This window comes from Dipodomys ordii, unplaced genomic scaffold (genome assembly GCF_000151885.1).
Source record: "Dipodomys ordii isolate 6190 unplaced genomic scaffold, Dord_2.0 Scaffold70, whole genome shotgun sequence".
In the NCBI taxonomy this organism is placed as follows: Eukaryota; Metazoa; Chordata; class Mammalia; order Rodentia; family Heteromyidae; genus Dipodomys; species Dipodomys ordii.
The window spans coordinates 5,548,212-5,560,887 of record NW_012267286.1 but is presented as its reverse complement, the minus strand read 5'-3'; the positions used below and the strand labels follow the sequence as shown (position 1 = coordinate 5,560,887).

The 12,676-nt window shown below is 39.6% G+C and overlaps 1 protein-coding gene across 2 annotated transcripts in view; it reads left to right on the top strand.

Annotated features, from left to right (window-relative positions):
- Positions 1-12,676, top strand: part of Enpep (glutamyl aminopeptidase (aminopeptidase A)) — an 81,997-nt gene that overhangs the window by 43,933 nt on the left and 25,388 nt on the right. For both annotated transcript variants that reach the window (XM_013023803.1, XM_013023804.1), the window contains exons 11-13: positions 1,803-1,882; positions 10,426-10,562; positions 12,096-12,151. In XM_013023803.1, the coding sequence (XP_012879257.1) occupies positions 1,803-1,882; positions 10,426-10,562; positions 12,096-12,151 (273 nt within the window). The remainder of the gene's footprint in view (positions 1-1,802; positions 1,883-10,425; positions 10,563-12,095; positions 12,152-12,676) is intronic.

The window sequence follows — 12,676 nt, the reverse complement described above, 5'->3', positions numbered from 1 at the left end:
AGAGACTTGGTGAAGAAGGTATATAGGCACATAATAATAAGAGGTCTTTTCTTCCTACGCAGGCTATAGGTTATGGTGAAGAGTAGAAAGATCCAGAGATGCAAAAATCTAGCAAACAGAGTCAGTGAGGTCTAGGATTCTCAAAGCAAAGTCTTTTCTGTTGTGTAATCTGCAGGACATGTAATGCCTCTTGCAAAGGCTGTTTCAAAAACCAGATCTCCTTCTGAAGTAGTACAGAGATTACCAGCCACCAAGAGCAAGCAACTCAGTCAGGTGCTGGTGGTTTACACTTGTAATCCGAGATTCAAAGCCAACCTGAGCAGACAAGTCTGAGAGACTCTTATCTCCAGCTTACCAGGAAAAAGCTGAATGTGTAGTTTTGGCTCCAGTGGTAGCATTTCAGCCCTGACCAGCCTCAGTTCCCTGAATTCTAGTCTAAGTACTGGCACGCACACACACGCACGCACACACACACACACACACACACACACACACACACACACACATCAAAGAAGAATAACCAACTTAGTGGTTTTTCCCCCTTAAATATGAATGGACAATGAAAGATCCTAGACCCATAAAAAAGACTATCAAACATCAAGTCCCATGTGAGCAAACAAATAAAGGAAGCTCTGGCTCTATAAGAAACATAGTTAAGGAACCAGAAAAGAAATTTATGAACTGTTATTCCATTAACCAAGGCACAATGCCCTAGAGAGGGGACAAAGAGCAAAAGGGCTCTACAAATTGTCAGAAATTAATAGAACCAGGATTAGAGGTGTGATACCCGCCTAGCAAGATTGAGGGCCTGGGTTCAAATCCTAGTATTGAAATGAATGAATGAAAAATAATAGGATACCTAGAAGTAAATTTATCATAGAGGTTTATCTTCTTTCTATACATGCTGTGTTTTCTGATCTGAGCTGAAGTGAAAACAGACATTTAAGATTTCTTTTTGAGATCTGAACACTAAAAAGTTAAATATATATCAAAATACCAAGTAAGAGCTGGGTGCTGGTGGGTCACACATATAATGCGAGCTACTCAGGAGGCTGAGATGTGAGGATCATGGTTCAAAGCCAGCCAGGGCAAGAAAGTCCATGAGACTCTTATATCCAGTTAACCACCTGAAAACTGGAAGTGGCGCTGTGGCTCAAAGTGGGAGAGCAGACGAACTCTGAAACAGAACCCAGACCCTGAGTTCAAATCCCATAACAGACAAAACAACAACAACAACAACAACAACAACAAAGAAAACAAGGTTTCCCCTGATACTAGAAAATAGTAAATAGCTAATGATTACACCTAGAATCCCGGAAATAAACTTACCTAATGATAAGTTTATTACCTTTCTAACACATGCATTCTCATGATGAAAACATATTTTCTTCGCATGATGATGGAACTGTCTTCTGACCACTTACAAAGTTATGTATTCCTTGACAGAAACAATAATGCATGAAAGTGTGGTGTGTGTGTGTGTGTGGGGGGGGGGAAATGTTCAATTTCTAGTACAATGTGTTATACTTTGCAGGTTATTCTGCAAAAAGCCTTGTTCCAAAGCCTCAAAGCATTTAATTGAATAATCTTGCAGTTTTGATGCAAAGTTCTACATATTATTGGTTTATAAAAGTTGTGAACAATTAGGTCACTATTTTCATCATGAAAGGGCTTTGTGTTAATTATGGGTTGTGTACTACACAATGGGTAGGAAAGTATATTTATCTGGTTGATTTTTACTTGTGATTTCTTCTTTTTCTTTGAGTAATGAAGTTAAATTTTTCTTTTTTTAAAACTTTTAGTTACACATGGAATATTCCAGTTAAATGGACCGAAAATAATGTATCAAGTATTGTAGTCTACAATAGGTCAGAAAAAGGAGGTAAATATTGCTAATGGTTTATTTCTTCTCTGAATTGATGCACTTCATTAAACTAATATAAGAACAAATGAAAAACAATGATAAAGCAAGAACTTACATAAATTTCAGTGAAAAGAGACTTTTTAATTTATAGATGATTCCAAATCTTTATGAAAATTTTTTCCTAACTTGAGTTATCCATTTTAATGATTTTCCACAGCTTTATATGCTCAGTTCTTGGGAGATCAATAATTCTTTCTTTCTCTTTTTCCTTCTTCCTCTCACTCATTCTTTCTTCCTTTCTTTGCTGTGCTATATATCAGATATATAAACCATTGAGTTTCTTAATATATTATGTGACACAGTCTGCGATTTAAAAATGCTTTTTATCGAATTAGGACCATCATGGTCTTCACTCATTTTCCATTTTCTTACTTTAAAAAAAGTAGAGCTACATAAAAACCAGGAGACATGATCCTAAACCCCCAAATTGTTGTAAAGAAGTAACCCACGAGGTAGGTTTTAGCACCAATCGCAGACAAATCTTGTTTTATACTTTTCCCTTTGGGCTTGCTTTGTGTCTCAGAACATTTCTTTATTGAAAACAAGCAAGTCTCTTCTTCTCTTCATCCCAGGAGGGCTTGATCTAGGATAGCATCTGGTGTGGACTTTTTCCTCTTGCTCCTCGAGGCTACATGTCTTCTTGTCTCTAAAGAATATTCTAAAACAGCAATCATGTCTGCATTCACCTTGACCCTGCCTGACTACTTTTAGCAAAGCAGCTTCATGGAGTTCGATTCCACATACCATATAGTCTGTTAGTTTAATCTTGCCAGGGTGGGAAGAAAGTCCAGGGCTTTGAGCATACCCAGCACTTGTCTATCGCTGAGCCACACCCTCAGTCTTACAATGTACCTGTTGAAAATGGACAACCCGGTGCTGGTTTGTGTTTTTAAATCATATTCAGAGGTATGTGCAGTCATCAACACGGTCCAGCGTCTTCCTCATCTCCGAGAGTGTGCACCCCTTTCTCAACCCATAGCTTCCCAACTAGGTGGGAAGCTGAGCTTGGAAGCCTCACCACTGCAGTCTAGCCCAGGCCAAAAGACAGAAGTTTAGGAGACCGCCATCTCAAGTGAAGAAGCCAGGCAGGAGTCATCATCCCTGGTGCAAAGGGAAGCATGAAATAGGGGGATCATAATCCAGGTGGGGGCTTCGGCAAAAAGAAGATCCTAGCTCCAAATATCCAGTGCAAATAAGATAGGGAGTATGAGGCCCTGACTTCAACCCTCAGTGCTACCATAGAAATATTAGGTAAAGAATAGGCAGGGTTACTTTAAGACAGCCAGTAAACTAGTACCTTTCTGTCCTCCCATAATCCCAGCCCCAGAAAAACCACCAAACTAAGCTAAGTCTCTATAGTATGGTATTTTGTGGCTGTCTTTTTTTTTTTTTTCAATTAGCTTGATGTTTTCAAGCCTCCTGGATGCTATAGTATTAGTATTTCACCTTTTTTTTTTGTCATGGGGATTGAACTCTGGGCCTGGGTGCTGTCCCTCAGCTCTTCAGCTCAAGGCTAGCACTCTACCACTTGAGCCACAGTGCCACTTCCGGCTTTTTCTGCTTATGTGGTGCTGAGGAATCGAACCCAGGGCCTCATGTATGTGAGGCAAGCACTCTACCACTGGGCCACCTTCCCAGCCCAGTTTTATCCTTTTTAGTGCCAAATTGTATTTTAGTTTATGGACACACCATACTTTAAGTACCAGTTGGTAGGTTCTTGGTTGTTCTAACCCTGCAAAATGCTGCTAGAATCATCTGTGTCCAAGCGTTATTCTGTCTACAGGAGGTTTTCATGCCACTGGTCTTTCTTTTCTTTGTAAATTCCATTAGAAAACCTTTAGTGATTTTCAGTTTTGCAACACACTTTCTCAGCTGTGCTACTACAAAGATAAGAGTCCTCTCTCAGGGTCCTTCTTAACAAGGAGAAATATTACAATAAAATTTCCTCTTCATCATTTATGCTAACAATTCTTATAACATTGTGGTTAGCAATTATCCTAATTTTTTTCAGAAACCCCAGACCAAAGTCATTTTGTCTTAGCATTCACATATAAGTTTATGCTGTGTTTGAATATCAATCTCTATCTTTTATGATTTCCCTTCTAACCATTTGCTTACTTATAGGACTTTTGGCAAAAGAAAATGGAGAAGACAGAGTAAAAAAAGACACTTAAAAAGGTGTGCCAGCACTAGTAAAAAGCATAGTAAGAAGGTTAGGATTTCATTCAGAGATTGGAAGAGCTGTGATGACCACGTATTTTCCCTCTTTGTCCCCATGTTTAACTGAAAGTTGAAGGAGGTCTTGGCAGAAACTTGATTTACTGTTTATAAATGTAAATGCATGCATCATCCATCCATCCACCCTAACACAATTTACCCAGCGTATTCCTGGAATAGCAACCCCACACAAGCACATTTTCCAGATGACTAAGCCTTACTCAAGTGCTTCTGTAAGTGAGTTTCGAGAGTTTGTAATAAATATTGTCCTAGTATGTATGATGTACTTTTTAAGCAAGATACTTGGAATATGAATTTAATCCTTAGTTCCTTCCTTCAAACAAGCATTTATCACAACTAACTTACATGCCAGATACAGAGGTAGGTTTGGGGATATTTCACAGGGAAGAGAATGACAGCATTGTTTTGGGGTAGACACTTGTCTTGTCATGTGTTGCTGAGTCAGCAGGCCAATACAGAAAGGTGAAGGGAACTCACAGACAAGTATTAGTCCAGATGTGGGCTTCCTAAAGAATATGTAAGCCAAGAGCTCACCAGCTGATGATGAAGTCTAAGTAGGTATAGAGAAAGCTAGTGCTCTATACAGGGTGTACCTCGGAAGTGAGAATAAATAGAACTCTCCTGCTCTTTGCTTTCCTGCTGACAATATACTTAACACAATTTTGTTTTTTTTGGCAATAGTTGTGGACTGGTGTCTCTCCTCCTTGTGGACTAATTCTTGAGAAAATGGCGCTTATTTGTGGCTGCTGTTGCTTTTCTATATCTCTGCAGACACCTCTTATTGTTTTGTTGAGTGAATGAGTGAACAAATGGATAAAGAAAGAGGCTTAGATGTTCCCAGAGCTATGATGAGCTATGATGACCAACTGCCCTTATCTGAAATTTAGGATCATGACTAGTCTTCCAGCCAGAAGAAAACTAGCTGCCTCTCTCCTACTTCAAAGTGCCTGCTCCATTTTTAGGCAATGCAATAAGTTCCTGTTTCCTGTCCGAGGCCGTCTTCAGTTCTCAGTTCAGAGCACAGATGACAAACACGTCCTGAGGGTACAGAATGGGCAACCAGCTCCTGTTACCAGCCCCGCCTCCCTGCTCTGAGCTGCTTTGTTGATTCAACAGGCAAAAGAGGGACTGCCCCTTCCCCCGTCTTCCCTTTACTTTCATAATGTACATGATCTTTGAAGCCTTAGGTAAGAAATTAACATGCAGTTTCTAACACTAAAAGAGGAAGGGAAACTTTGTTTTCTGGCTATTCCAATGTACCCTACAAAACTCTGATTTTAGACTATAATTACTAATAACATCTTTTAAATGAATCTCTTTCTCTCTCTCTCTCTCTCCCTCTCTTATAGGGGTGCTATGCTTGAGGCTTGAACTCAGGGCCTGGGCACTGTCCCTGACCTTTTTTTGCTCAATGCTAGTGCTCTACCTCTTGAGCCACAGCCCCACTTTTGGCTTTTTGTGTGTGTGTGTGGAGATAAAAGTCTCATAGACTTTCTTGCCCAGGCTGGCTTCAAAACACCATCTTCAGATCTCAGCCTCCTGAGTAGTATAGGTGTGAACCACCAGCTCCTGGCTTGGATGTCTCTTTTAAAATGAATTTATTCCTTCCCAAATCTATTTCTCCAGCCTTACTATTCCTATTATTACTCACTGAGAATTTATGACAAGATAAATCATTCTAATTACTTTTTCTATAATATGGTTTATGCAGTGAGCCTCACTGACTCTTAATTCCTAGTGTTTTTACTTTATATACTTTTATTTGTTTTTTGGTGTGTGTGTGTGTGTGTGTGTGTGTGTGTGTGTGTGTACTGCTACTAGGGCTTGAACTCAGGGCCAAGATACTCTTTTTTGCTCAAGGCTGGTGCTCTACCACTTGAGCCACACTCCTACTTGCAGCTTTTTGCTGGCTTATTGGAGATAAGAGTCTCACAGACTTTACTGTCTGGGTTGTCTTTGAACCACAATTCTTAGATCTCAGCCTCTTGAGTAGCTAGGATAGTACCTGAACTTATATTATGTTTCAAACAAAGCATTTTGTTTAAGCTTAATGTACTCTCTCTTTTTCAAGTAAGTTATAAGCCATGTCATATCCCTTGTCCTCTGTGTCCTCTGTGATCAATAAATGGGGATATATATCCTAAGAATCTTTGCTTAATGGAGGCTCATTTGCCCCAAATGGTTTCCTGTGTATATTTTAGGCATGTCTCCAACTTTGGTATCAGGTACTCTTTGGCTATTTTCAATAGGTCCTCATGTAGTAGTATATCACATTTTTGCCCTTCTTTTGCTGCTTCATAACACTTAGAAAAATTGAAGATTATTATTTAGTAATTAGGTAATCAGTCTAGTGAAAACCCAGTATTTACAATGGATATTCTTATATATAACAGTAAGGAGAAATTCTAAGGTGAGGTAGAGGCTTTGGGATAACTTTTTATAACTCTTCTTTCCAAACTGTGGAGAATTTAGATCACCAAATTCTGACTGTCACAGAGACTGAGTTTGCTGAAAATATAATAGGTATAACTGAACATGCATTCTCAAAAGATGTTTGTATAGAAAAGGACTTTCTTCCAGCTTGCAAACTTGGCTTTGTGGAATGTGTGGACTTTGATTGAGTGATTATGGATTCGGTTTTTCTGGTTCAGAAGTCTTGTTCATCAGTTCAGCCCTGGTTAACCAGGTCTTTGGGAGATTTATTCATCTAAACCAAACATACAAGAGATTAACCAAGAATGCTAATTTGTTCATTTACCCAGATAAAATACACTGGCCTAGTGAACTAGTGTACTCATGGCCAGCTAATTAGGTAACTCTTCCCACAAAGAAAGTTTACTTAGTAAGGATTAGGGGAGAGTTAAGGGAGATCAATTATTTTAAAGATGTCATCAATCTGTGATAGTCTGATAATATTATCCAGGTGAGCCTAATTATCGTATTTAGAAACTATCAATAGTGGCTCCATGCAATAAAAGCTTCTTGTTTGTTTGTGCATCGGCCCAAAGGAGGTATTCCTTGACAGGCCATCTCTCCTGGGTGGCTGTCTACCAGCTCAGAACTCAGAAGTTCCATTTTCTTTCTTCTTGTGTTTCCATTACCTGCTGGGATGTTTGAAATTCTTCATGAAACTTTTGTATCTGGGCAGAGATAGAACAGGCAAAAAAAAGGGACCAGGCCTAGCAATACATCTATTGCTTTTGCCCATATATTTTTGTGGGGGTGTGCCAGTACCAAGGCTTGAAATCATAGCCTCAGGCTCTTGTTTATTTTTGTTCAAGAAAGGTACTCTGTCACTTCCGCTTTTTTGCTGCTTAATTGGAGATGACAGTCTCTCATATTTGTTTGCTTGGCCTGGCTTTGAACCAGAGCCCTTAGATCCCAGCTGCTTGAATAGTTAAGATTACAGGTGTGAACCACCGGTGCCCAGAAGGTATTTTTTTAAAAATTATATACTGTATACTCTTTTTTTGTATTTTTTAAGTATCCCATATACTGTATACTCTTTTTTTGTATTTTTTAAGTATCCCATAAAGAACACATGCCAGGGTTATAATCAGAAAAAAAAATGGAAATGAAACATGCAGCCTTCCATCTATGTGCTGCTAAGAACAGGCATCAATAGTTCAGTCCGACTTCTTTATAGAGCTCAACAACTCCACAGTACATGGCTGCTGCCAGCTGTTGGGTAGTGTGAACTTGGGAAGTCCTTAACTACTGACTTCCTGGATCTCCACTTCCTTGTCTATAAAGTGAGAAAAATCACAGTAACCCTAGACAGGCTTAACTGGGCATATATAAAGCACCCCTAAAATACTACAGTGTTTGGCTAGATTGCCAGGAACTTCTCCATGCTATTTATGTTTGCCTGGCTATTTATAGAACTGGCAGCCTCGTCCCTTTCATAATCAAGAGGACAGCTACCATCTGTGGAGCACAAATCTTGTAATGAGCTGACCAATACTTTATCTATATGATCTTCTTTAATCTTGACAACTGCCCCGAGAGGGATTTTTTTAATCCCTGGTGTTCCTCCTGGTGAACAGGGACACAAGAAAGGTCAAGTGATTTAGCCTAGGTGACACAGCCAGTTGGCCACAGGGAAAGGATTTTATCCTCAGTCTGTCAGACACAAAAGTTGATGTTCTTTCTTCCATCACGTATGGCTTTATGCTTAGCGAGAGACTCTCCTCCTGATACAAACATTCGAAGTGTTAAGGTTGTCAAAAGATTAGCTTCCTTTCAATAACTTATCCATAGGAGAATGACCCCCCCAAAAAAAAGATTACTATGATACAAGTGAAGTAAGGATTTATAATTTGTCAAGTACCTACTCTGAAAGTTCCTGAGGAAACGTATTGTCTGGTTGAAGAGTGTACTCATAGATTATATTAAAAAAATAATAAAACAAAACTACTGTGTCCTGGATATCTTCCAGACCTTGTAAACACTTCCCAAATTTAAATCATCCTCCCCACCCCCAAACTGACTTACCTTCTTCTGTTCCCTAATAACAACACCATTATTCATCCTGTCGTGCAAGGCTCTTTTCGCTCCTCTAAATGTCCCATCAAGTTGGGAGAAGAGCTGTGTTGATTTTACCTGTAATACAGCTATCTCTTAACTACATCAATTCCTTTCTGCTTTTATCACCTGCCCCCCAGTGTATGTCCTCACTCTTTCTTGCCTTAGATGATTACAATGGATTCTAAATTCATTATCTTGTCACTTGAATCTCCTCCAAAGTGCTTGCTACTTCCCTGCTTTTTTATTTTTATTTTTTATTCTTCTTCTAGCTGGGTGCTGGTGGCTCACGCCTGTAATCCTAGCTATTCGGGATGCTGAGATCTAAGAACTGTCCTTTGAAGCCAGTCCAGGCAGGAAAGTTCATGAGACTCTTATCTCTAATTAACTCCCCCCCCCCCACACACACACATAAAGAAAGAAAGAAAAAAAAACCACCCAGAAGTGGCACTGTGGCTCCAAGTGGTAGAGCACTAGATTGAGCAAAAGAGCTCAGAGACAGTGCTCAGGCCCTGAGTTCAAGGCCCACAATTGACTCACCCCCCCCAAAACAAAATCTCTATCAGGTGTGCCATCAGGTGTGATGGTACATGCTTGCAATTCTAGCACTTGAGAGACAGAGACAGGAAGATCATGAGTTCAAGGCCAACCTGGACTGTGGAGCAATATCCTGTCTCAAAATACTTAAAAACCCTGCAGAGCTTTCTGCCTACTTCTCTTCTCCTTGAAGCTCGGTCTTCAGTTTTGGTGTCTGTTCCTATTTCCTGTCTCCTTTCCATTGTTATGACATTCAACTATTTGAAATTCCTCAACTATACCAAGTGTTTGTACATCACCATGTAAACTGTGTATGGTCCGTACAAACAAACAAACAAAAACCTGGAAAGTATAGAAGCAATGCTCACAAACAACTGCTCATGCCAGAGAACAACTTGGATTTGAAGTGTATGTATGTGTTACTTAAAAATAAGGCTCTGTTCCTTCTGTGTTGGATGTCTGTGCATAGCACAGTCCTATGTAAATATGGAGTGCTGCTTAAGAAAGAAAGTGAATTTGCTAAAGCTATTGGTGCAGCAAAGCATTACCATTGTCCATTGAAATGAGGAAGCAGAAGACCTTACATACAAAGACAAATATAATAGCAAATAGGGAATGGATTAGAAATAAAGTTGCTGTGGATTCCAATTGTCTTGTAGGTCTTCTTGACATTTGCAAAGCATTGCTGACTCTCAAATCATTATTCTGCTTAGTTACAGCCATCTCCATCAACTTCAATGTTGATATTCATAAACAAAATAGTCTTTCAAATGTTTGCACTTTTATCCCTTCCTCAGGCTCCCCCGGTGAATATTCATTATGTAATTAATCTATTATGATTAGGAATGTGAGGCCTGGACTTTTGTGTCTTTGAGCACTATTTCCTTTTATTGAAGGAGTGGTTGGCATAGAATTATTCCGCTCAGTTGACAAGCTTCTGCTAGTAAGAGGTATAAGTCACAAATGACAGGATGTTTGTTGACATTACTTATTTCTTTTTCAGCTTAGTCACTCCAGTGACATTCTAAAGTTAGGCAACTAAATAAGAATTAGGCTTTGGGCTTTGGATCCAAATCAAACTTGACTCCTTGAGCTAATATTCCTTTTTCTTTTCTTTTCTTTTTCGCCCCTCTGGGTCTAATTTCTCTGTGTTTACAGTATATGCAAACATGTTTCTCATTAGTGTTTATTTACTACCGCAGGAATCACTTTGAACTCTCCTAATCCTGGTGGAAATGCTCTTCTCAAAATAAACCCAGATCATATTGGGTTTTATCGTGTAAATTATGAAGGAGAAACTTGGTTCCGGATAGCAACAGAGCTTTCTTTAAACCACAAGGTACGAGACAACATTGGTTGTGTTGTTTTATTTTTTGTGCTAAGAGGATGGTATTAATTTTTTAATACACTTTGAGAGTCTTTTTTTTTAATATGAGAGTAAGTCACTCTCCAAAGGAATATTAGGAAGGTTTAGCTGAGGAGGTGACTTTTACATTTGTTTTTGTGTTTTTTTACTTATGGTGCTGGGAATTGCACACCTAGGACTTAGCATATTCTAAGCAAGCACTCTATGCTGAACTATGCCTCAGCCTTTATTATTTTTTGTTATATTTTATTTTTTAAGACAGGGTCTTACTAAATGGCCCTGGATGATTATGAAGTTTCAATCCTCTTGCCTTAGCCTAAGTAGCTGGGATTACAGGCATGTATGCCTATGTTTGACTAGGAGATGATCTTTTTGCTACATTTTGAAAATTGGCACTCTCCTCTCCTGACCCCCCTCCCAGTTCAAGAAAGCATCAGCAACAGAAAATGAAGGCATTGCAAGCAGCAAAACCAATAGAGGAGGAGAAGGAAAGAGGTGATGAGCAAAGCCATCTGAGCTGGAGATGACCTGACAGGGGCTTGGAGTCAGGTCAGCAAGTGTCTTAGATGACATGGTAAAAGTGAACCACCGAAGAGCTTCCATGTAGCCCCCAATCTATGCTTTCTGAGGAGAATGGCTTAGAACTGGACAACAAGCAGGCAGAGGCTGGGTAGGGAGAGGAAGTAGGAAAAAGCTATTGAAGAAGAGAGATTTGTCTCAGGTGATCTTGGTGGCTTAAAAGGAAAGTTCAGCCGGGTGCTGATGGCTCACGCCTGTAATCCTAGCTACTAAGGAGGCTGAGATTTGAGGATTGTGGTTCAAAGCCAGCTTGGGCAGGGAAGTCCATGAGACTCATCTCCAATTAACTACCAGAAAACCAGAAGTGGTGCTGCAGCTTAAGTGGTATAGCACTTGCCTTGAGCTGAAGAGCTCAGAGAACTCTGCCCAGGCCCAGAGTTCAAGACCCAAGACTGACTAAATCTCTCTCTCTCTCTCTCTCTCTCTCTCTCTCTATATATATATATATATATATATATAGATAGATAGATAGATAGATAGATAGATATAGATAGATCGATCGATCTACATAGATCGATCTATCTATCTATCTAGCTATCGAGAGAGTTCAGTTTAATGGAGATTAGATGTGATGGGGAGAGAGAGGGAGAATTCTGTAACTGTGTGGTCACCTCGGAGGAAGGGGATGGGGAGAGAAACAGAAGGGAGAGGCTCTCTGAGGAAGACAGTGTTTATCTTGGTCTTGTTTGTGTTATGTGCAAACAGGGAGCCTGTGGGATTGAGGGATGTCCAAGGAATGAAGTTTACCAAGAGATTGAGAAGTAGAATCTAACTTTTCTGCTCATGGATATAACACTAACCCTTCACTCAAGGGTCTTTCATTAAGGATTTATTGTGTGCTAGGCCCCGAGCAAAGCAAGCTGCAAAGCAGGATAATAAAAAGAACAAAAAAAGTTTTTAAGAACCTGTGCTTCTGTCTCTCCTCAGGACTTTTCCTCTGCTGACCGTGCAAGTCTTATTGATGATGCTTTTGCCTTGGCGAGGTAAGTTTTGTAATGAAATTAGGTCACTTAAAATAATGTGAGGGCTAGGTGCTGAAGTTCATGCCTGCGTGTAATCTTAGTTACTTACTCAGGAGGCTGATATCTGAGGATTGTGGTTTGAAGCCAATCTTGTCTCCAATTAACTAGAAAAAAAAAAAGTGGAGCTCAATAGGTAGAACACTAGCCTTTGGCAAAAAACAGCTCAGGGGCAGTGCCTAGCCCTGAGTTTAAGTCCCAAGATTGGTGTGTGCATGTGCACACACATGTATGCACACACATACACATACAAACACTATGAAGTTTCCATAAATTTTTAAATTAATTACAACATGTAAGTATTAATCACTTCTAGCATAAAGAGCCAAGGTCAATATTTTTAATATGTTTTTTATTGTAAAAATACTGTACAGAGGGGTTACAGTTACATGAGTAAGGTAATGCGTACATTTCCTATGGAGCATTGTTACCTCCTCCTTTGTTTTTTCCCTACCATTTCTTCCCTCCCCACCTCCCCAATTCCTCCCT